The following is a 25,775-nucleotide window of genomic DNA, read 5'->3' on the forward strand; positions in this document are numbered from 1 at the left end:
TGGCCTCAGACTCCTTCCCGCACCACCACCACCCTCCGGAGCCACAGCCCTGTTCCCAGCCCCGCAGGGAGAGCAGGGCAGGGGTAAGGCGGGGGGCACGAGGTAAAAAGTTTGCAGACCACTGCCTTACAACAGTTACATCTAGACCACATCTCCCTAACTTGCTTATGAACATATCATGTAGGATTGTGTCAAAAGCCTTACTAAAATATAGATATATCACGCCTACTGCTCCCCATCCTCTATCCACTAGGCAAGAACCCCTGGGGGGGAGAAATAATGTGGATTTGGCATAATTTGTTCTTGGCAAATCCATGCTGACTATTTCTTATAATGCTATTATCCTGTAGCTTCTTACAGACTGTTTAATAATTTGTTCCAATATCTTTCTAACTATTGAAGTTAGGCTGACTAGTCTATAATTCACCAACTCCTCTTTCCCCCGTTTTTTAAAGGTAAGTACTACTTTTCCCCTTCTCCAGTCCTCTGGGACCTCACTCTTCCTCCATAAATTCTCAAAGATAATCACTAATGCTTCCATGATTGCTTCAGCTCATTCCTTAAGTTCCCTAGGATGAACTTCATCAGGCTCTGCCAACTTGAAAATATCTAATTTATCTAAACATTCTTTAACCTGTTCTTTCCCCATTTGGGCTTGCGTTCTTTCCCCCTTGCTGTTAATATTAATTGTTTAAGTATCTAGATACAATTAACCTTTTTAATGAAGAATAAATCAAAACAGGCATTAAACACCTCAGCCTTCTTGATGTCATCTGTTAGCTTTCCTGCCCCACTAAGTAGTAGACCTACACTTTCCTTTGTATTTCTCTTTCTCCTATTGTATTTATAAACCACCCCTCCATGCCTTTTATGTCCCTTGCGTGGTGCAACTTACTTTGTGCCTTAGCTTTTCTCATTTTGTCTCCATATGCTTGCCCTATTTTGTATTCATCCTTCGCACTTGTTTCACTTTTGGCGGGATTCCTCTTTTTATTTTCAGGTCATTAAAGAGTTCCTAATGAAACCATATTGGCCTCTTACTATTCTTCCTATCTTTCCTTTGCATCAGGATTCTTTGCTGTTGAGCCTTTAATACGGTCTCTGAGAAACTACCAACTCTCTTCTACTCCTTTTTCCTTTAGATTCCCTTGGGACCTCACCTATAAGTTCTTGGAGACTGTTAAGGCTGCTTTGTGGAAGTCCATTATCCTTATTCCGCTGCTCTCAATCCTTCCCTTCCTTAGAAAAATTAAATCCATCATTTCATGATCACTTTCACTCAAATTGCCTTCTGTTAGTCAGAATCAAGTCTAAAAAGCCTGTCCCTCTGGTTAATTCCTCCACCTTCTGAAACAAAGTGTTGTCCTGAACACATGTAATATGGCAAAACACAAAATCTCCAGTAAGTTATTGACTTTTCCAACTGAGGTCTAGGTAGCTGAAGTCTTCCATTATTACCAGGTCTTGTGTTTGGGTATGTGTTTTTTGTTCTAGAAATGCCTCCTCCACCTTCTCCTCCTGAATTGGTGGTCTATAATGACTTCTACCATTATGTCTTCCCTGCTTTTCCCCCTTTTATCTTCACCCAGAGACATCCAACTGATCTGCCTCGCATTTCCTTCTGGACCTCAGAACAAGTGCATATATTCTTGACGCATTATGCAACACCACCTCCCTTTTCTCACTGCCTGTCCTTGATGAACAAGGTATACTCTATACCAATATTCTAGTAATATCTTTTTAAAAATTAGTGCATCTATTAATTTTAAAAGACTCACAATTGCATTTAACTAGAAATTTAAGTAAATGCTATACTAGCTAACTACCTGGGAGAAAAAACAACAGTCTTAATTATGGACCAGAACCAAACCCCATCAACATAAAAAGACTCCTGTTGAATTTAATGAGCTTTGCATCAGGCCGCATAACAATTCCTACTTCCATGGGGTGGAATAATGAACCAACATATGCTGCCTGCAAACAATCCAGAGCTACTTTTAACTCTGAGAAACCAACGTGTTAGGATTTCCCCAAGCAAAAAAAATGCAGGAGTGCAAATCTAGAAGTGCTATCGTGCAGCTGAAGTGTTTTGAAAGAGGCCATCTGAATGTTTTGTTCTGTGTTGCCTTGCTCTCCCTTCAGTTCTATCACAACCTGTACTAAAAGTTTTCCTGTTGCAAACCACAGAGGTTAATTCACTGGAGATTATTAAACCTGATGAGCAGAAGAGAAAAGCAGCACTAAAAGGAAACTGTCTGAAGGAAAATCAAGTGGAAGATGGCAAAATGCTAAGGAAAATGCAAATAATTTTATATAAAACCCTTTTTCCTGACTCTTGTTTTTAAGTAATGTTGTTTCCTTTACCAAAAAAAGAATAAGAGTGTATAGTAGGATTTGATTTGTAAATATGAACTGAGTTCCCCGATCTCACAGCTGGGGAAGTTGGGAGTTTGCAAGTAGCTATTTCTATCAATTCTCAAAAGCTTGACTCAGCTTCCACCTAACCCGATAAATGCTGATATCCCCATGGCACTAAGTTTCCATCAGTCAACAGGCACAAAACCCCCTAAGTCCCAACACCACAAAGCTGCTTGATGCCCTAGCTCATGCTAAGCCTTGGCAGGATTCTCAAATGAGACAGGCCTCGTCTATCTGGCCTGTGACGCCAGACAGTAAGTGAGCTCGCAACACAAGACTAATCTGCACAAAAGTGCCAATGGTGACCAGACTGGAAATTTCTAGTCTGGGGTGAGAGTGTGCACCAGAATACTCTATAGCCCAGTGGTCAAGGTATCCAGCTGGGATGTTGGAGATCTGTTTTAAAAATCTTTACACTGCTTAATTTGACACACAGACTTGAACCCAGATCTCCCACATCCCAGCTGAGTGCCCTGACCACCCCGCTATTGACTACAATAAGATGGGAGGGTTTTTGAGACAAAGATGACCTGGGCTTAGGCGCCTAACTCCAGGAGAGGGTTCACAGCTGTGAATTCCAAGCAGAGCAAGGCACTTAACCATCTTTGAGGGGCGTGGCCTAATCCCCACCATCTCCTTGGCAATTCCTGCTGGGTAGTTTAGCCAGCTTTTTGACTTCTGAGAATCCCATTCTTAGGGTAGGTCTAAACACTGTTCAGGTGTATATACACATGCTAGCATGGCTAAAAACAGCAGTGTAGATGTGACAATCTGGGCTTCAGCAACACAAGCACATACCCAGGGTCCCTGGTGTGCTTGTACAGCCCGTGCTTGTACAGCCCATGCCGCCGCATCTACACTATTTTTAGCTATGCTCATGCAGGTCAGGAAGGAATTTTCCACCAGGTCAGACTGGCAGAGAACTTGGTGGGGTTTTGCCTCCCTCTGCAGCATGGGGCACGGGTCACTTGCTGGTTTAAAGTAGTATAAATGATGGAATCCCTGTAATTTGCAGTCTTTAAACCATGATTTGAGGACTTCAGTAACTCAAGCCAGACGTTAGGGGTCTATTACAGGAGTGGGTGGGTCAGGTTCTGTGGCCTGCCATGTGCAGGAAGTCAGACAGGATGATATGATGGTCCCTTTTGACCTTGAAGTCTATGAGGTACACCTACCTGAGCTGCCATCGCACCTCAGACTAAAATGTAGAACTCCCCTTTGGCTCCTAACTCTCCCCATGCATTGTACAGGGAGCCTGGACACCTAACTCGGGGCTGCGGATTCTACTGGGCAGCAGGACTCCTACGTCCCTCCGTCCATTTAGCCCTTGCATTCATTTTGCCACAATGAATTAAGAGAAATCAGGAAAAGAATGAACTGGTGAGAAACTGGCATGAATTAGTGGAAAGTTACATACATTTTGTCTGGCCCTAACTATTCCCATTTTATGAATAAAGTAAGGGACATTAGGCAATTTGCTCAGGATTAGTCAGCGAGTCACGGACTCTCCCCAGGTCTTCTGACTTCTAAAACTATTTTAACCACTACACAATGCTGCCTCCCTAGTAAACAGTATGAACCCTAAGCTCAAAAGAAAACAGCATTTGAAAGACTGTTCAAAATACATATTGACCAAAAGTCTTTGTTTACAAACCCTCAACAAGGACAGCACAAGATTTCTGTCACCTCAGTAGCATACACAATGATCCTCCAAATGGCAAGTATGGTAATTTCAACAAACATTTAGCCCTTCAATAGCCTCCTGCTTCTCCACTACAATTCAACATGAAGAAATGTAAAACAGCTTTAAATATGGTAGTGTCACAATGAATAAGAGCAGGATGAGTATTAGCTCTGCACAAAATAGGCCAGGCCAATGTTCCTTTAAAGAAATCAACTTCGGTTTGGATTTAACTGAGCATCTTTGCATCTGTCAGTGGCAATTTTATTACTTAGCCAGGTGGGTATACATTTAGAGGGAAAAAGAGCTATGAAGTTGCTAAAATACACTCTCCATGAGTAAAAATACTGAGTTCTAGCACTTCAGCAGGTCTGTTAAGCTCCACCTTTGTGATGGCTGCCAAGGGAATTTTTAGAATTTGTACTGGCAAATGCTTCTTTAATTCACAGATTATCTCCAGTCTACCTCATGGCCTCATTCCATGACCTCAATTCCTGTCACTCTTGAAGTAGTTTTCAGACAACACAATTTGGCAATTTAAAATTACAAATAGAATCTAATAGTTAAGAGACATCTGGTTTACCTTAAGGATTTTGATCAGTTATATAAACTAAACTGTGCTTCTACTTTTGGCTCCTGATGGGAACTGCTAGAATGTGCTCCTGTGGACTGTTTACAAGATTAAGATGATTGGTAGTTGCATCATGGTAGAGACTAGGAGATTCAAATCAGAATCAGGGCTCAGGTGTGCTTTCCGCATAAGCAGTCTTAGTGATAATTCCTGACCCAAAGAGTTGACAGATCAAATTGTGACAAGATGCAAAAGGAGGGAAGTATGAAGATGAGGATAACAAAGATGTTCCTGATGGTTCAGAGGTTTTTTGGGGGGTGCCTGAGTGGGAATGGGGATTAATTTAAAAATAATTAAGGTCAATATCCCCAAAAGAGACTTATTTTAGGTACTCTGAGCGCCACCTACTTCAATGGAGCTAGGAGCTAAACCAATACTCACCAGCTGAGGATCTGGCCCTGCATGTTTCATTCTAGAGCTGATCAAAAATAATTTTCCAATGGAATAGTTTTCTGTTGGAAAAGGTTGGTTCAACAAAACTGAAATGTTTTATGGCAATGTTTCCCAGGAATTTAACTGAAAATTTCAACAAGGTTTAAGTGCTTTGTTTCAATCAACAAATATATAAGTCAAAATGAAGTGCTTCAATGAGCTGTTTCCATATTTCCAAAAAGAAATTTTTCAGACTGTTTCAGAGGAAATTGACATTTTATTCCAATTTGTAATGAAAGGAAATTTTGAAGTGTTGGAATTTCCTGTAGAATGGAGATTCTAAGTCTTAATCAGCTTTGCTTCATTCAAAGTGTTCCCCCCTGCAGTTTGTGATTTTTAAAAAGATGTTCAAATTAGCAGCTGCTTACACAAAAGGGAACACACTTCCTTTTGAACTTTATGACCTTCATAGTTTAGACATTGCCACCAGCTTACCCTATGAAAGATTCTGAAACTGGTCCTTACATAGAACTTTAGAGCAAAACCACGTATTATGAAGCGTTGAGTTCATGGTGTATATGACTAGCTAGATTCCATTTTTTTAACGCTGGGCGTTGTTTTTGTGGATACAGACTAACACGGCTACCCCCTGATTAGTGTATAGAGTAATCCCACAGATATCCTACCAGTGTGGTTACACCCAGATGTCCCTTGAGATGCAAGACCTTTAATAACCTGGTGTCAACATAAGCAAGAGATTTAATGCACAACTAGGACATTTGATCAAATTACAAGCTTCCTATTGCTCAGTTGAGAACCCTCCAGAGATAACAAATAGGAACATAAAGCACCTATCATCTCAGCAGTTTATAAATGTTGAACCTCAATATCCTTATGAGTTAAGAACATAGAAGTTAAGTGACTTGCTGTTGTGTAACAGAAAACTAACCTAGGTGCAGGAATTAAAACAAAAAACAAACAAAACAACCCAGGAATCATAGCTCATTTCCCTACTGTAACAGCTCTACTAATAGTCTCTCCCTTAAAAAGATCATGTGTTCTACGACGAGCCAAAATACTACATCCTACACTGCTACTGAAGGATATTGTAGGCTTTTATTAATAAATAGCTTGCCCAATTGAGAAATCACATGTTACCTATCAGCTGACACATGCGATGAATTCCTTACACTTCATTAAGTAGCACACTAGCAGGCATTAAGGGCTCTGGCACCATTTAAGGGAAAGTAAATCTATTTTGGGGTTTATACAGAAGCCGGATGTATAAGTGTTGTATTTTTCTGCACAAAGCAAGCAGCATATGCTGTACCTATCATGCCACACTGCGACAAGGAAGATTTTAACACCACTATTCTGGTGAGAACTCATGTATTTCATGGGAGGATGCAAACAGCAGGAAGTTTGTCAGAGGGATGTTACACTCAAAAGAAGTTTTAACATTAAAAAAAAAAAAAAAACCAGGGGCAACCTCTTTCCAGATTGAAAAAATATATAGGATAAGAACCAAATATGTATCCCTCTTTAAAGATTATTCAGGCATCTGACACAAGGAGGTAAGGCAAATGCCAGAAAGTGAACCATTGATAACTACTCTGAGTAGTCTTTCAAACAGCTGTGCACTCACCTTATAGTAATTTCATCTAGAACACGTCTCCCTAGTTTACTAATGTCAACATGGGACTGTGTCAAAACCCTTAACAAAAATCAAGATATATCACTCCTACTGCTCCCCATCCTCTATCCACTATGCCTGTAACCCTGCCAAAAGGAGGAAATTAGGTTGATCTGGCATAACTTGCTCTTGACAAAACCATATTAGCTATTCCTTATAACCCTATTATCCTCTAGATGTTTACAAACTGATTGATGAATAATTTGTTCTAGCATCTTTCCAGATATCAAAGTTACATTGACTGGTCTATAATTCCGCAAGTCCCCTCCCGTGCCCCCTTTTCAAGATAGGTACATTTGCCCTTCTCCAGTTCTCTGGGATCTCACCCATCCTCCATGAGTTCTTAAAGATCATCACTGACAGTTCTGAGATTGTTCAACTAGTTCCTTAAGTACCCCAGGGTGAATTTGATCAGGCCCTGCTCACTTGAATAAATCTAATTTATCTAAATATTTTTTTAACCATTCTTTCCTTATTTGGACTTGCATTCCTTCCCCCTTGATGAGAACTTTAATTGTGTTAAGTACCTGGTCACAACTTACCTTTTCAGTGAAGAAAGAAGCAAAACCGGCATTAAACACCTCAGCCTTTTTGATGTCATCTTTTATTAGCTAGTGGAAGACCTACACTTTCCCCATTAAGAATATGGGCATCAGCAATTTACTTCAAACAATTCTACCCCCTTTCCAGCAGAATGTTACACATCAGTACTGTATGTACTTTATCCAATGTACTCTTCAATCCTGTGAAGCTACTGTTTTATGGTTTTGACTAGCTCTGCTACTTAGTTTAAAAAAATCATTGTCCAACCAACTGATTTAAAGGAGTGGCTTTTGGTTTATGCTGAAATGATTTATTCACATTGATAGAAACCATTTCCAGCACAATAATCTTAAAATATCAAAAGAGTGAGAAAAATAAGCCAAAAGAAAAACTGCTCCTAGAAATCTTGTTTGAAATACGGGACCATCTGACAGCGTGGCATTTTTTAACTGGGTTTCTACGTGCCACTGCAAGCCACTTTGGCCAAACATGAAGCAATACAGTATTCTCCATATTCTCTTTACTCCAAGTTGATAAGAAAGTTACCTGCAATCTGTACTGAGCCATCTTCTCCAAGAAGAATGTTCCCTGCTTTCACATCCCTGCAAAAAATAAAGCAACAATAAGTGTTACTTATTAAGCAAAGCTACTACAAATTATTCCCCCTCCCCCAGATGACACAGGATTGGAATGTGGGTTTGGCTGGGAGAGGGGATGTGTTAGGGCCCTGAAAGTCTCTTTATCCTTCATGACTTCTTCAGGAGCAGCGCCTCTCGTCCTTCTGGAGAAGTCCTGAAAGTGGCAGCAGCTCAGGTGTAGATCAGTTCCAGCGCTGAACTCCACGTGCTCACTCCCAAGTTAATGTTTGCAAAGCTCTTCCAAACACCAGCATGGGATATTTGCTTGACCCCCCACAAAAAAGCACGTATCAGAACAAAATTAGACAAAGACTGCCCATGGATAAGGATTCTAAATACACTTTTAGTAACAGTAAACTGGAGTTGACAGCATCATTTTGAAGAATATCTGAACAACTATTTAACATCCTGCCAATTGTGAATCTGTTTCGAGCAGTGGCCATCTTGAGACATGTATTTACATCAGTAGTGCCAGAGCTAAGTAGAGTGACTAGATTTCAATCTGCCTTAATCTAAGAACTTTAAGGCATATTCAGGGATCACTAATATATTGACATTAATTACTACGGTGCATGTTAAGCCAATTTTATAGCTGAATGGGATTCACATTTATTTAGAGGCATTGTGCAGTATCAGTGACAAAAAATAAAACTTAACTTCTATGAAAGTAGTATACCTCCAGTGTTTACTGAACATCCTCAATACACTAATACAATAGCTTCCCATATATTACAAGCCTGAAATATGTTTGCGATAAACACTTAGTTGCCTATCACTGATGTACACTGAATACTAGAAAAGTTGTAATATTATAGCATGTAAGTGTGACTTGTTGAAAAAGGTCTTTGGGACATGAATTACTTACTTGTAAAGGCTGCTGAATGCACAGGCTTGGATAATCAAATGTTCTAGTTACAGAGGAGGGACAACACAAGGCTGCTACAGTACAAAGATCTGCCACTATGTGACTAAACTCAGACTTGAATAATCCATGGAGAGAACCCATCCAATTTTCAGTGTCTGCTGAGACTGCCCATAAGGGGGCTACATGCATTGTGGTGTAGCTGTGCTGGCCTCAGGATATTAGAGAGACAAGGTGGGTGAAGTAATATCTTTTATTGGACCACCTTCTGCTGGTGAGAGAAGCTTTCAAGCTACGGAGAGCTCTTCTTTAGGTCTGGGAAAGGTACTCAGTCACAGCTAAGTACAAGGTGGAACAGATTGTTTAGCATAAACAAAACCATAACTTTGCTAGACACTAAAATCATGGACTGAGTAGACACACTGGCTTTATGGCTTATTACAACAATCTATAACCCTCTAACAACCCACCCCCAGCTGTCTCCTCCCACCACACACACACACACACTTCCCTTCCCACTATGACTGGAGAGGTGCTAACCAGCCACTTCACCTTGAATGGTCTCTTACAACGTATTGACTCTTACCTCTCACCTACCCTGTCTCCCTAATAAGGGACTAGAGAGACAAGCTGGGTGAGGTCATATCTTTTATTGAACCAACTTCTGTTGCTTAGACACAAGCTTTCAAACTACACAGAGCTCTTCTTCAGGTCTGGAAAAGGTACTGAGTGTCGCTGCTAAACAAAAGCTTATTTAGCATAAATACTTAACTCTTCACCTTGAAAACTCATCTCTTTCACCAACAGAGGTTGGTCCAATAAAAGATTACTTCACCCACCTTGTCCCTCTAATATCCTAGGACCAACACAACTACAACACAACAAACAATAAGGGGGGTGTCATTTATAAATAGGACAACTGTCCACTGCAAGCTAGACAGACCATCGACTCATTTCACCCAGGTCAAAGATCTAAGTTTGTTTGTGTGTGCATACACACACATCCAAAGCTATTATCAAAAAGGAAACCAGTTTTCATAGTGAAGATGGGCATTACTTAGGTACTTTTTCCTATAATTAAGTCTCCACACAACATAGTCAAGAAAGCAGTATCTTGCAAACAGATCAGCTTCTATATGCTATAGATTTTAAGGTCTCATTTTACAAACCAACGTTTATACACTTCCATTAATTCCAAAAAGTATCACAGCACTTTTGGGCAAGGGGAGGGAGGGGACAACAATGGGTTAACAACCACATTAAAAATATAGCTGTCATTTCCTCCCCCAATCCCTTCTTGTAATATTGCAGTAAGAGGACAATATTTAAAATCCCAGTACAATTAGCAGTTGAGAGAGTTGTTTACTCTTTTCTGTTTTTAAAGCAGTAAGAAATGAAGCCTTTCCTGCATTCTGTCACAGGCAAGCCCTCTTGGTTCATATGAGAATAGATTCCACCAGGATTCTGTCCCTAACAGCACCTGTAGCTGGGAAAGTTTAGAAGGTGCTAAAGGCTGGACTGCAAATGCCACCAGTTCGCTAGCTACGGATATAGTCTTTGTTCAGCAAGAAATATGTGCTAGATGTATGCAAAACCAGCTCTAGAAATCCATCCTGGCACTTATCCATGCAGAGGTTGCTCAGTGAAGCCCTCTGGATAACTGGCAGAACAAGTCACTTCCTACAGCAAGTTCTCCAAGCCATTTTCTTCTGGCTGCCCCTTTGTCTCCCCCAAGACATACTGATTTACAAGTTGCAGCTCAAAATGGTGTGGGGGATGGGTAGGAGGGAGAAGGGGAGGGTTGTGTTAGAGAAGAACAGAACGGCATGCATGGAGGGTGGCTGTTGGGGTCCTTGCCTCTCTATGTGGCTGGACCCACCTAATACAGGAAGAACTGGTACTGAATGGCTCTTTCAATTTACTAAGAATCCAGCACTGTATATGAGAGTAGTTTTCAAGGTAAGACTGGTCCATCATGGGCCTGTGCAATGGTACAAAGCCTTTCATAATTCACCCTATGGCTACGGTATATCACAGCTGGCTAACCCACTAAGTGGAATTTGCTGTATATTCAATCAAGTACTAGAGTTAAAACTTGGCTGACATTTACAAAGCAGAGTCAGCGAACGGAGAAATGTTAACTGTCATGCACTCTGTTATATAGAAACCAGTTACATTTCCATTTACACAAACAATTGGGTAACAAGCTCCATGCAGACTCAGAGAATGCCAGACTGCCCCACCCTTGCCAGGGTATGTTGTTGAATAATACTGGGGCATCAAGAGAGTTAAGGCAGGCATTTAGAATACATCTAGTAAAAACATCAGCAGAAAAGTCCTTCTATTCCTTGAATCCCCTAAGTTCTTGTTAAGATGTCTATTAAAATAGTGCTCTCTGCTAGCTCAAAAAAAGAAAAAAAGACCGGTTTTACTGGGGGTTTTAACTGTAAACAACCTATAGTCAGTGCCAAAAATGCAAGTCAAATTTGAGAACTATATCAGTTTGATGTGGCATTTCGTCTCCATAACAAATGTTCTAAGAAGGCTATTACTCATAGTGTGGTATACACTCCACCCCAATAGCAGCAAAATGGTTCAGAGGCAAACAATTATTTCGACATGCTTCCATTTTGGTTTTACTGTACCAGAGAGGCAGGTTCCAACCTTTCCATCATCTTCACCACTGTACATAAAGAGGAAGCTCACTGAAACATCTTCAGAGCTATTATATCATGGCCTTCATGCAGCACTGGAATTTCTGAGATTAATTTGTTGTAATAAGCCATAAATCCAGTGTGTCTACTCAGTCCATTATTTTAGTGTCTAGCAAAGTTATGAATTTGTTTATGCTAAACGATCTGTTCCACCTTGTATTTAGCTGTGACACTTTAAGGCTTCCTTAACGTTAGTGACAAGAAAACAAATGAAAAACAACTTAAAAGTGCTTCCCATTTATAAGCATCTCATAGGTTGAATAAACTCACAAGCTGAACAGTGAGTGGTTTATTTGCCCAGAAGATGGTTATTACCAAGTATAAGAATTTGAAGGTACTTCCTAATAAGACGGTAATAACTATACCCTGGGTTAATACATTCCTCAATATTTATCTGAGTTACTCAGCCCAAGGTATGGTCATTATCCTGGAAAGAAAAAACCTGTAAATGAAGTTACAAAACCTTAAGTGAGCAACATGTGGTTGTGAAACAGGGGAAAGAACAGGAATAGGCCAGCCACTGCTGGGGCAAGCACTCAATGATACTCCTTTGCCTGGGTCCACAGCTGGGTAGGGCTGACTGGATGGATAGCAAGGGTGACTCCTCGGATGACTGAAGTACGACCCAACCTTCGACTCAGACGACGAGCCTTCCTCCAGGGACCATGGAGGTATGGTTCCCACCGGAGCTGGGGCAGAGACACTTGCACGTGGGCCAGGGATGGTACCATGGGGCCTGGACCTGGAGAGCAGTTAGAGGCTACCTGCTTCATCCTGTCCAATGGCACCGACGCCAGACTCTGGTACTGCTGGTGACGACAGTACCGAGAGCGCCCGCAGATCTCCGGCCGCAGCGAACGCCTCCACAGTGGACAGCTCTGCGAGAGCACTGGCATCACGCTGTCCCTTCAGCGTCTACTGCTCATCTAGGACCAGCCTCAACGGTATCTGCGAACGGGCCAGAGGCAATGATGCCACCTGCAACGCTGAGGCAGAGAAGCAGCGTGACTTCAGCCAGGCATGGAATGCAGAGCAGGGTGCAACCTTCGGAGTAGGGGAACGCTTCCTCTTGGCCAGATGCTTCTTTCTCAGCACCAGGGATGGCAAATGGTGCAGGGGCCCCCGTATGACAGGACGAGCACTCCACACGGATGCTGAGATACCATGTGCCAAGTCTGACTGGAAGGTCTGAGAGCTGCGTTCATCAAGAGGAACTTTAACTTGGCCTCCCAGGCCTCCTTCATATGGGGTTTAAACTTGCAGCACAGCTATACAGCGATGCCCAACGTGAGCCTCACCCAAGCACATCAAACAAAAAAAAATGCAGGTCGCTCAAAGGCATAGCTTTGTTGCCGGAGGCACAGGGCTTGAAGCCCAGTGACCAAGGCATGCCTCAGCACTGGAAACAGACGGAACTCTGCTGACAGAGAAGCATTAACTAAACTAACAACTATTTACACTCTCACTACACACAATATGAAGAAACGAAGAAAACAAAGACCACTGGGAACAGCTTGCCGCAGCAAGGAAAGCTGTCCCAGCAACTGTCATAGGCGGTAAGAAGGAATGAGGGGGCGCAGGGTCGGCTAGGCGCCTTATACCAGCGCTATGAGGGCACAGCACCAGGGGGTGCCGGAGACATCCCAATGGGTATCACTGAGGGGAAAATTTCCGGCAACTGAGCTCGGGGTGCACACACCTACAGTGGAATAGACATGTGCAAGCACTTAAAGAGCTTATACATAGAAAGTGTGTTATAAACACACATAGTGATGTAACAGAAAAGCTACGGGGAAAAAGGATTCTTCACTTGCAGCACAACAAGTTATACAAGCCAATCAAATGCTTGGCTTCTTGGCCCCTTCCCTACCCCCACAGACCACAATAGGTAGAGATGAATCAGACCTATCACAAGAAATAATCAAGCCCATCCTCCCTGCAAAAGCAGGTTCTAATCCCAATAGAGGACATACAAGATATTAATATGAAACTAAGTCTTATTTTAGATGAAATGTATCACTTTTCAGTGGATCCATGCTGTGTTGTGCAATTGTCTTTTCTCATACTACACTGAGAGTGAGGTTAGTGCCACAGTTGACTTTTTATTAAATGTTTTAAGTACACACTTCCAGCACAACAGACTTTTCCATCTATCCTTAGTACATAGAATAGGCAGAGGTTATGGAAATTTGAAAAAATAAAATGGAAAGCAGCTGTTCGTACTTTGTACAAAATCAGGTACCAACAGCTGCCCCAGCACGTCTTACGCCTAACAAGGATCTCTAGTCTCAAACTTCTACCTACAAAAGGGAAAAAGTACCAAGCGAATCAGTTCTAGCCCAACTAAAATATGCCCGAAAAGCCAGGCTACACCATCTCAGGATTATTTGAGTCACTATAAGACATACTGAATTGCTCATGTAATGAAAAAAAAAGTTGCAGAAACTGTATTATAATAATTCGCTCTGTGAATGCTGCTGTGTCTGTCAAGCATAGAAGGTGATGCACCGAATGGTCTAGTAGTGTCTACATCAGGAATTCTAGACTAGAATGACTGCCTGGTCTCAAAGGATATATAAAAAGCTGGGGCAATGGGGGGAGGAAAGACAGGTTGCAATTCTACAGTTCAGGATCTTGCTACAATTCCTGCTGTTTTCTACAGAATCTTATTACTCGCTTTTAAAAGTTTAATTTTTCTTCCATGCCACCACTAGCTAGTGGCTAATGCAAGGGACTGGGAGCCCAGAAGCATGGTTTCTATTCCCAGCTCTGAGACCAGGTAGCTGTATGACCTTGGGCAAGTCACAAATCCTTAGTACTCCAGCTATAAAACAGGGTAAGTTACCTCACAGGGATATTGTGAAGCATAACAGATTAGTGTGAAAAGTGGTGTGTGATGCAAGGACAGAAGACCTATAATTAAGGCTGCAAGCCTGTCATGGAAGTCACAGATTCCATGACTTTCCAGGACCTCTGTGACTTCTGCAGTGGCTAGTGCGGCTGGCTCGGGGCCGCCTGAGCAGCTCAGACAGCGCCTGGGCCAGCCACACAGACTGCTGCTGGGGAAGCGTCGGGCCACCACACCCCTCCCCAGCAGCAGCAGGAGATTGTGTGTGGGAGGGGGCTCAGGGCTGAGGCAGGGAGTTGGGGTGCAGGAAGAGGTGAGAGTTCTGGGCAGCGCTTACCTCGGGGATGGGGGAGGGTTCCCCGGAAGCAGCAACATGTCCCTCCCTTCGTTCCTAGGCAGAGACACGGCCGGGCGGCTCTGCGTGCAGCCTTCACCTGCAGGCACTGCCCCACAAGCTCCCACCGGCCATGGTTCCAGGCCAATGGGAGCTGCGGAGCGGGTGCTCAGGGCGGGGGCAGCATGCAGACACCCCCTGGCTGTACCTCCACCTAAGAGCTGCAGGCACATGCCGGCCACTTCCGGGACCTGGGTAGGGAGCCTGCCAACCCCCTTGCCCCTGGGCCGCCCCCTGCCCCAGGGCACCCAAGTTTTAGTCAGGGGTATAGAGTACAGGTCACGGGCCATGAATTTTTGTTTACAGGCCATGACCTATCCATGATTTTTACTTAAAATACCCGAGACTAAAACATAGCCTTACCTATAATAGACATTTGGCGAGAAACAGAGGAGAAGGGGAGAGGGAAACATGCTTCCACCATCACACCCTACTGGAATAATCAGGCTACTTAAAATGAAAACTTGACTGATACTCTCCCTGCCACCCTGCCCAGGTGTTCCTGAAAGCTGAGTTTCCATGTCACAGTCCAGAAGCTAGAAATAGACTGGGAAATTCTCCTGTGTTCATCCACTGAATTCTTGGATTTCCTCATCTCATTTCCTCTATAGCAATTGCAATAGAGGGCGAGCACAAAACTCCTTTAACAGCTGCTACAAGCTGTTACATAAATCAATGAGAGGGCATACTGTGGAGTCACAAGGTCTGCTTCTTCTCTCTAGGGAGCCAAATAATTTTGCAATGCCCAGTCTCAGGCACTAGTAATAGATGAGAGATTCCAGGTTTGAGCTTGGTTTGCATTTCAAAACCTAATGTCAGATTTAGGTTATGTAAATGGCTGGATATCCTTGCCGATGTGGCAATGCTGATATATACACTACAGGGCTCCAGTTCTTATATACGCTCATTTAAAACACATTCCTAACTCATATGTCTGTTTATCTGTGAAAATTGAGGGACAGAAGCCGGAGGTGGCACTTCCCAGTTCTCAACCTCCTTCCCCAAAAGCTGGAAGTAGCTCTCAGGCTAGGCCAAAGTAGTGAGAGGGGAAGGAAGTTCCCTTGATTTATAATTAAATTGGGTGTTTACACATGTAAAGGGACCTTTAAAATGGAAACAGTCATCCTTTGAGCCACTGATCTTAAATCAGTGTGGCTTACGAGGGTTCCATTGCACATTACATTTCTCACTCTGGTACAACAATCAGACTCACTGACTGCTAAATGTTCTCTCTGGTACGTATAAAGCATTACAATATTTCTGTTTTTAATAGAAGAGGGGCTACAATGTGGCCTAGTATACATTTACTCCTTCTATCCAAAACCATTTCTGTTGCAGGCTTGCAAAATTTAAAGTATATATTACTAAACAAATATCGTAAGTGGCCTATTTCTAATGCTTTAACTGAATTCTGTAATGGATGGAATAAAAATACAAACACCATTTTCCCCATCCTGGAAACCCTATAGTCCAGTAAATATAGAGCCTGGAAAGAATATTAGCCTGGAATAATTCAGGAACTTTAATTGATTTTGGGTTTAAGGGATCTCCAATTAAGTAACTAACTTACATTAAGGAGAGAAAATCTGTTTCATTGTGACGAAACATAGGTATTATCCATCTTAAAATGGTCTTTGAAGTGGTTGATTCACTGTAGACTTGCTGCACTGTAAATGGAAATGAGAAGATTGCTTATTGAATCCACCGCTTTATTGACTAGAATGATGTGGGAAGACTCCTCTGTATTGGGTAGCAGTGCTGACAAATCAGAACGTGCCTTAAATAAGGCAGTGATGACATTCCTGAAGTAAACAATCCCTCCGTTTCTAAAAGTGATTGTGTATTTCACCTGCAATAACTAACAGTTGCTGTGATGCAAGTAGAGGATGGAGATGATCCACTCAGGGTCTCTCCCAACCCCAGATAATTCTAACAACTCAAGAATTGCTAAAAACAACACTAGCTTCATATGTTAGAGTAATCTTTCTACAGATCCCTGAATTCCAAGCCACAATCAGAGCTGAACCCACATAGCAAGTGTGAAAGTTGTCTTGGTTATTATTTCATGCTATATTTTTCTCCATTCATTACTAAGCAGCTTGATTTACCAAGTACTGAGGAGGAAATTCAAACAAGCTTTCTTGCTTTTAAATTTCCCAGCAACAGAAATGACTAAAAAGAACAAAGGAAAGGAGAATCAGTAAGATTAAGATCTTTCATATCTCCTTGAAAGCATCACTCTCAGGCTCATGACAAAGGTCTGAAGTGAAGAACAAAAAAAAAAAAAAAAAAAAAAAACAGTGTAGAGTTCATTTCCTAAACACAAATAAAATGCTTTGATAAATCCAGCACTTACAATAACGGTGAAGCACGTGACACTTAGGTCAGGGATCACAATGGAAAGGTAAACAGCGCTGAAAGTGGTCAGAGCCTGAAGTACCAAAGTGAGATTTATATTGAATAGATTCTCTAGGTTTTACAAATTGCATACACACAGTGGTATCGGATCATCCCTCTTCCTTACATGCTTTTATCAGCAGTGACAATTAATGTCATCATCATTAGCCTTCAGAGCGATCATCACTTCCCTTGAAGTGGATAAGGGCACTCTTCACAGGAACTACTGTTTCTGGCTGTTTGCAGCCTCAGGCAAACTGTTTCAGGTTTACCTATGGTTCATATTTGAAGGTTGTCTTTGCGACCATGCAGGTTAGGCACTTTTTGCAAATGAATTCCAAGGTGATAAAGTATAAATTGCTGCCACCATGACAGAGCACTGGTTTGCTAAGTCACCACAATTTGATCTAAATTGGTTCCTGCTCATAGACACTGATGCAACAGTGCCATGTGCCCTCTTATGCCAGATACTGTGCTAGACACTCTGTGAAGCAAGTTTATTGCTTCCACAGATAAAAAATGCTTGGGATCTGTTCTTCCCTACAACGATTGCTTAAGGCTGTAGACAAAAATTCTCATCATTTTGGATAAAGTTTTCAAATAAAACAGAAATGAGTGACTTATAATGAGCTGTCCCTCATTCTTACTGAGAAAGAAGATGACTAAATCTCATTAGAAGTGTGACAATCCAGTTTTCTGTGAATTTAGAGTCCTTGAAGGGCACCATATTGACAGTACTGGCTACCAGCAACCTGTTTGTCCACAGAACAAATGTTGCTAGAACAACAGCCTTCGCAGGTGGCAAGGTACTTGAGTTTCCATTCCCCTTCAGACACCTGTCTCTTGAGCCCGACTGTGCAGCAGTCGCAGTAGATTTCTATATAGGCACACTTTCCTACTGGATTTTGGCATGATACCAGCTCATTTCCCATAAGCTACAGAATGGCCACAAAATAGCAACAGCTTTCAGCTACCACCAACTTGGCCTGGTTTCAAACTGACAATTAGAGATGAAAGGCTCCATATCGTGTTATCAATCCCTTGAGCTATTCAGTTCCCTTTGGGTTTGTCTTTTTTCAAATACACTCACTAAAACAAATTTGTAGTGCTGAAAAAAAATGTTACACTATTGATATTAAAATAATGAACTGAAGTACTTAGCAGTCTCCATGGCAATTATAAGAATACTGGAATCCAGTTTTGCTGCACCACCTGCCAGCAGACCTGTCAACACATTACTCAGCTACAAGGAAATCAAGTTGGTATACAGAGTTCTGCCAATACACTTCCAGAGCCACCTCACATTACCCCCTACCAGAGCAAGTTTACTGCCATCACCAATAGAGTAGGTATTTGTCCAATTTATTGCAGCTGTATTGACATAGAAAGGTGCAACCTTTGACTACTATTCTCAGCCACAAACCAATTTTTTCAGCTGGGACTTAGTTTAAGTTAGCTGTAATGTAGGCAGGGAAATTAAAAAGTGGATTGTTAACCTCACAGTGTCTCTTTAGCTCCCTCACACGTGTGCATGCCCACAACTTCCACTCTGCTTTCTCCCATTCATCTGGCAAGCACCTATTAAGTCTCTTCGATTTCCTTCACTGTGTTTTTCCTCTTCCCTCTTGCCACCCTCCCCAAGTCAGGAGACCAAGCCACCTTATTTGGTGTGAGTATCAGGAACTGTGTTGTTTCTTCACAACATTCAGTTGGGCATCACGGCACTCTCCCCTAAAAGACTGACAATTTGGAAGAGGTGGAATATTTTCTAGATAAATGATTGCTCTGTATCATTGTACAAGCAGCTTCAACTAAGAACACCACAGGTGCTGCCTCTTCTGGTAAAGATGGGCCAGCAAGTGAATGCCTAAATGTACTGCTGCCTGTTTTCGATGCAAGGCCAGTATTTTCAATATATATAATTTTTAGTCACTTACTGAACCTTTTCATATTTGGAAAACACTATCTGACTAAAGAATTCTGTGATCCTGAAGAGTCTTACTTTACACATGAGTATTTGTGATTTATCATTTCACCTGGGTTGAAATTTCAGTTACACAACAGCTAATCATGAACAGAAAAATAAGCTCAATTAAAATAGGGAGAAAGACAGACCTTGAAGCAATTAATCAGCATGATTCATTTGTCAGGTTGCCATAAAAATCATCACCTGAAAAAGTGCTAACCTTAACTTTGACTAATTCATTGTAAGTTCAGTAATTTCAAAAGCTTTTTGGTTACTTTTGCTTTAGTTACATATTGCATGGAGTCATCCATCAAACTCCTGGACATCTGATAATTCCTGATCAAATACACAGAAGAATCAGAGTCCAAATCATGAGAGGTGCAAAATATCTACCATCATCCTGCCATAGTCAATCATGACAGCATTATCTGGGAGTGACCTGTCAGCTTAGTCATAAAATGGGCTTGTCTCACTTGTTTGACTTCTGTGGAAACGTCATCGGGTGCAATCCTGAAGCCGTGCTCATGAAAGCAAACCCATGGACATCAGATTGCTCACACAACGGCTGCAAGATTTGGTCCTTAATCTTTAGCACACTAGCTAGTTCTCAGGTGTTTAATACTTTAGACACTGGCTAGATTCCTAGTATTTCAGATAGTCACTGGAGTCACTGTGCTAGGAAGGGAGGATTGGCTTCTGGTTATGGAGGTCAGATGAGTAGCATGAGGCCAAACAGTGGATGTATGGAGTAAAACATGGCCAAGTGCAGATGAGTGTATAACATAAGGCTGTCTGCTTCTAGCTCTGGGGTACTGGAGGTGGTGCCTTGTGCTTAAAGAGGCAAACAGGAAGTGTGGCTTCTGCTATTTGAAACCTACAAGGAATTGACAAACTAGTAATGTTAAGGTTGAGAAGCAACTGGAGATAAGCTGTACTTTTAAAACAAATCTTACTAAAGTGCAGCCAACATTTACTGGTATGTACCACTTTTCCCTTTGCTTTTCAGATGGTAAGCTCTGTGGGCAAGGGACTCTACCTAACATATTGTGAGTACTGGTCCCAAGGCCTGCTGGGGACATCAGCTGGCGGCTCCTTCATAGAGCCGTGAGCACGGGCATGTACTTGGCACAGTTCACTCCCCTCCCGGACACCTGTCCCTTTTGCGGCATGAAGGAGACCCTGGCGCACGTGTACCTGGAGTGCACCAGGTTACAGCCCCTATTCCGGCTCCTCCTAGATATTTTATTACGGTTTTGGTTGCACTTTTCCCCTCACCTGTTCATCTATGCACTCCCTATCTGTGGCCCCACAAAGTCACAGGACCTCCTTGACAACCTCCTCCTAGCCCTGGCCAAAATGGGCATCTACAAACCAGGAAGAGGAGGTTGGCCGACAGGGTTTTCTGCGACTCTGGGGCCTATTTCCATTCCTCATTCCTGGACGCCTTCAAGGAGCAGTGGGCACTGTCCAGGGTTCTCTGCTCAGTGTCCCCATCAGGTTCCCTTCGTTTAGCCCTGTAACCTCACTCCTGTTCCTGTTATCTCATTAGTTGTCCCCCGCACTTATTTGGAATCCCGGACTTGTCGATCCTCCCCTTAGGCTGGGGGGAGGTCCTTTAGTAGTGAGCGGGCAGAAGCCCACTCACCTCCTGGATGCCAACAGGACATTGTGAGTACTACTGGATACACACACACACACACACACACACACACACACACACTTCCACTAAGGAAGAGGTGGAGGATTTCAAAGCAGTAGTTCCTGGCTCCATTTTAGGTACTTACATGACTATATATCTGAGCTCACAATTTTAAATGTATTTATCTTCTCAACAGCCCTGTGAGGTAGGGGCAGTGCTATTATTCCCATGGTATACACGGGGAACTAAGGAAAAACAAGACAAAGCAACATGAAGCCTATGGCACAGCAGACAACTTAAGATGGGTCTCCTCAGCTCCATGCTAGCACCCTAACCCTGGGGCATTCTTCTCCCAATCAGGAATCAGAGATAAATATGAAACTTTTCAACAGAGATGCTTGTGCTTCACTTTGGCTGCTAAGGAGGTTAAACAAGAATTTCAGGAAACATTTAAGCCCTCCCTAGATGTTTGACTTGCAAATTCCCCCAAAGAGTACTATCCAATTACTTCTACCTACCCAAAACAGCAACAGACTCACTCTAGTGATAATGAAAAGACGGCTGCCCAAACCTTACTTGGAAGTGACACTGCAACTATGACAAGCTTGTGTGGAGTGAGAAGCAGCAGCAGGATTTCATTAAGCCAGTTTGCCATGTGGTAACTTAATTTCCCATTGAAGGTACATTATTTAAAAAGTACATCATCATCAGCTGCACAAAAGTTCTATTGCCTATATATATATATACATACATACATACACATACACATACACATCACACACACACACTTATATATTTATTTATTTTCAGTCTCACTGCTGATTTTACAGCAATAGCTGTTAGTACTCTGTTCAGGACAAGAGTTCCCATAGTCATCCTTTAGGCTCTGCCAATGGCCTGGTGTCAAGCTTGGCCAGATGTGCTACTTACATTTATTCTACCGTACTGTGATTAACTGTATTCAGCCAGTTTTCTGCTAGGTGTGATATATGACTCAAGTGTTCCAGCTACATTTGTGTAATTGACTGAACAAACATTTCATTGTGCTAGCTATTTGCGCTCTTATTTTTTAAATATCTAACAGAAGGCTTGTACTCCACAGCTCTGACCTCATTTCACCCTGCTTTATACCTGCATTCAGAAACCCCACATTACAAGCATCCTTCAGGTGGTCAGTGATCACCAGATGGATTTCCTCCAGAACCAAGAGATCTTCGGTCAGCTTAAAAAGTGAGTCAAAGTTAGTTACATTAAACACTTCCTATCAGAACTGCAGCCGCAAACCTTTCTTCCCTCATAAGAGCATAACAGCCATAATGGGTCAGACAAAGGTCCATCTAGCCCAGTATCCTGTCTTCCAACAGTGACCAAAGCCAGGGACTTCAGAGGGAATGAACAGAACAGGTAATCATCAAGTGATCTATTCCATATTACCCATTCCTAGATTCTAGCAAAACAGAGGCTAAGGATACTATGATACCTTCCCTGCCCATCCTGGCTAATAGTCACTGATGGACCTATCCTCCATGAACTTGTCTAGTTTCTTTTTGAAAGCTGGTATAATCTTGGCCTTCACAACATCCTCTGGCAAGGAGTTCCACAGGTTGACTCTGTTGTGTGGAGAAATACTTCCTTATGTTTGTTTTAAACCTGCTGCCTATTAATTTCGTGGGGGGAGGGTCACCTAGTTCTTTTGTTTCTCATAGGCACATTGCTTTCTTCCTGCAACCAGTATGAAATCTTTTCCTTACAATGCGGAGTGGACACTCTCTAAAACCTTGCCTTTGTAATAGGATTGGTCAGTCATCCTTCCACCCACCTCTCTGTACAGAAGAACTTCCCAGATTGCTTTTCCCCACATGCTGCTGGCATCACTCTACTTTCAGTCTGTGTATTCTCTTGCTGAGCATTGAGATAGCTGTCCAGATGTTCCCAGAATGCACAGACACAAACCAGATTGTAACTCATGGTTGTGGACTTAAAGATGCAGCAATGACACAGCGCAACAAAGCTGGCTGTATTTAATTCAGGACACTGACCTAATTAGAAAAGTACAATGATATTTGTGGTGTGACTGGATCCAAAATGGATACAGCACGTTTGGCTCCACGTGCTAAAAGTTTTGTGAAAATCAGATTTCTTTCAATTGCACTAAAAATATCCACACAATGCCCCAAATAATCTTTACCACAGTTACTTTCATACTATTTCATTACAAGTCAAATGAAGAGACCATCCTCTCTCTTTAATGCAGAGTACTTCTGTTTGGGACTGGTATGATCGCTGCTGGAATACTGTGTCCAGTTCTGGCACCCATAATTCAAGAATGTTGATAAATTGGAGAAGGTTCAGAGAAGAGCCAAAAGAACGATTAAAGGATTAGAAAACCTGCCTTATAGTGACAGCCTCAAGGAGCTCAATCTATATGTTAAGCTAAAGAGAAGATTAAGGGGTGACTGGATTGCAGTCTATAAATTCCTACATGGGGAACAAATATTTAATAATGGGCTCTTATCTAGCAGAGAAAGGTACAAGATGATCCAATGGATAGAAGAAAAGGAGTACTTGTGGCACCTTAGAGACTAACCAATTTATTTGAGCATAAGTTGAAGCTAGGCAAATTCAGAAACAAGGCATAAATTTTTAAACGGTGAGAGTAATTAACTACTGGAACATTTTACCAAAGGTCAGGGTGGATTCTCTATCATTGATCATTTTTAAATCCAGATTGGATGCTTTTCCTAAAGATCTGTTCTGGGAATTATCTTGGGAAGTTCCATTGCCTGTGTTAAACTGTAGGTCAGACTAGAAGTAGATGATCGTAATAGTACCTTCTGGCCTTAGAATCCGTGAATCTACGAAAAGTAATTCCCATAGAAAAACCTAACTTTAAACAAAGGCAGTGACAACATCAATCATGCATGTCAATAAGATTATACTGAAAAATCATCAGCTTCAAAACACCAGCTAAACAGATCTATTGGAATGCCCAGCAGAGCATGTTTGATATGCCCTTTTGCCCTTATTAAATTCTAGAGACTTTTTCTTTGAAATTCTCTAGCATCTCTATGCTTTGGAGCAGGGATGTGAAATTCAGCAGGGAGTGGCCTTAGCATTAGGTACATGCCTTTGCTACTCCCATGATTACTGGGAGTAATGAACTGCCCTAATTTGACCAAGTTATAAACTTCTGAAAGTCGGTTTGTACATGCTCAGAAGAGACTTGCTAAAGCAGTGATTTTTAACCTTTTCGCATTTGCAGACCCCCTAAAAAATTTCAAGTGGAGGTGGGGACCCCCTTGGAAATCTTAGACAGTCTGTGGACCTCCAGGGATCCCCAGAGCACAGGTTGAAAACCATTGTGCTAAAGCTTGCTACCAGCTAAAGACCATGAAGATTCCATCTGCACTGAGCATGCTCCATCTTCTTGCAGCTCCTACCTGTTACAAGCAGCGCATGTACCAGTCCCACAGAATGACTGAGCATGCTCCAGCCCAAGATGAGGGGTTTAGGATGACTTTTCCTGTAATTGCTGCTCCAGGCCAGAGTTGGGCCAGACACCAGAACTGAGAGCAGGGAGCCTGTCTCTCTTTGTACTCTCAATGACACCATGCTGGCATCCAAGCAGCATGGAGGAGGAAGCAGTCTGACTTAAATGCAGAGGGGACAAAGGCCGGGCCAGGAGAGAGGGAAAGAAATATACTGGGACAAGGAGTCTGGTTAGACTGGGACTGGAGAGCAGAGAAACTGACTGGGAGGGAGGAGGGGGAGGCTGGGACTGGAAGTGGAGGGAGAATACAGGGGAGGGGTGAATTATGACTAGGAGGCAGTGTGGGAAACAGGGTGGGGGGAGGAAACATATGACAAGGGTATTGAAGTGGGGGGCGGGGGGAAAACAGACTGCCTGGGCAAAAAGATTGGAAAAAGCAGTCCCAGGAGGGAAACAGTGTATGACAGCCAGCTGCGGGGAGGTGGGGAGAGACTGGACAAGGAGCCAGGAGGGGAGAACTGGGATGGGCTGGACAAGGAGACAGGGACTGGGTATAAGGGGGAGGAGAGGGAAAAGACTGAGTTGGACAGTGAACCTGGAGGGGGAACTAGGACTGGCTGGGCAAGGAGACTGGAACTGGGATGAGATACGTAAGGAGTGGCGACTGGGACAAAAAGCCAGAGGTGGGGAAGTGACAGGACAGGGACAGATAGCAGGGAATGGGGCAGAGGGGCTGGAAATGGACAGAAGAGTCTGTGACCACTAGAGAACACTCCCTTCCAGAGCTTAAAATGAAACCCGAGATTCCTGAATCTCACCACTCCTCACTTTCACAGATATTTGCCGACAACCACTGGAAAAGTGTTGCATCTCCTCCTCCTCTTGCACTGGTCCACATAGAGGAAGATAACCTACTATTGCTATCACTAATTCAGTTAGTTCATGCGGCAAAGGTCTATGAAATGGATCTAAAAGTTCATATGCGGCTGACGACCCACACGGGTGTCAATATGATGCTATATGACCATTTGTTTTCTCAGTTTGTTTTTTCAATAATCTAGGAACTAACAGCCACATTAAGGATGCAAAATTAAGCACTTAAAAAATTAGGAAACGCCAAAATTATTTATTTACATGATCACACCCTATTTTTTCCACAGGACCCCTACCCCAATCAGTGCAGAGGATGGGCAGTGCTCATTCAATGAGCAGCCACTCAATATTTTGTTTTCATCTCATTGTTCAGTGTGTAGTCCCATGTCTTGTTCACTGCACATTATTCAAACGCTGCTCTGAAGACAGAAGTATTAAATTCCTCATGGTCTTTTCTATAGTGCTCATCTCTATAGTATCCAAGTGATTCACAAATATTCATTAATCAGATCCACAAAACCCATGTGAGATGAGTGGGTATTATTATTCTCACTTTACCAATGGGGAGCTCAGGCACAGAGGGATTACGGACAACAGTATTCATTAATTTTAAGTG

At 42.5% G+C, this 25,775-nt stretch overlaps 1 protein-coding gene across 3 annotated transcripts in view; it reads right to left on the minus strand.

Moving 5' to 3' along the window:
* The window catches only part of OXSR1 (oxidative stress responsive kinase 1), a 117,640-nt gene that overhangs the window by 33,011 nt on the left and 58,854 nt on the right, over positions 1-25,775 (minus strand). For all 3 annotated transcript variants that reach the window (XM_073334693.2, XM_073334695.2, XM_073334696.2), the window contains one exon: positions 7,885-7,940. In XM_073334693.2, coding sequence (XP_073190794.1) covers positions 7,885-7,940 — 56 coding nt within the window. The remainder of the gene's footprint in view (positions 1-7,884; positions 7,941-25,775) is intronic.

Source organism: Lepidochelys kempii, chromosome 2, assembly GCF_965140285.1.
Source record: "Lepidochelys kempii isolate rLepKem1 chromosome 2, rLepKem1.hap1, whole genome shotgun sequence".
Lineage (NCBI taxonomy): Eukaryota > Metazoa > Chordata > Testudines > Cheloniidae > Lepidochelys > Lepidochelys kempii.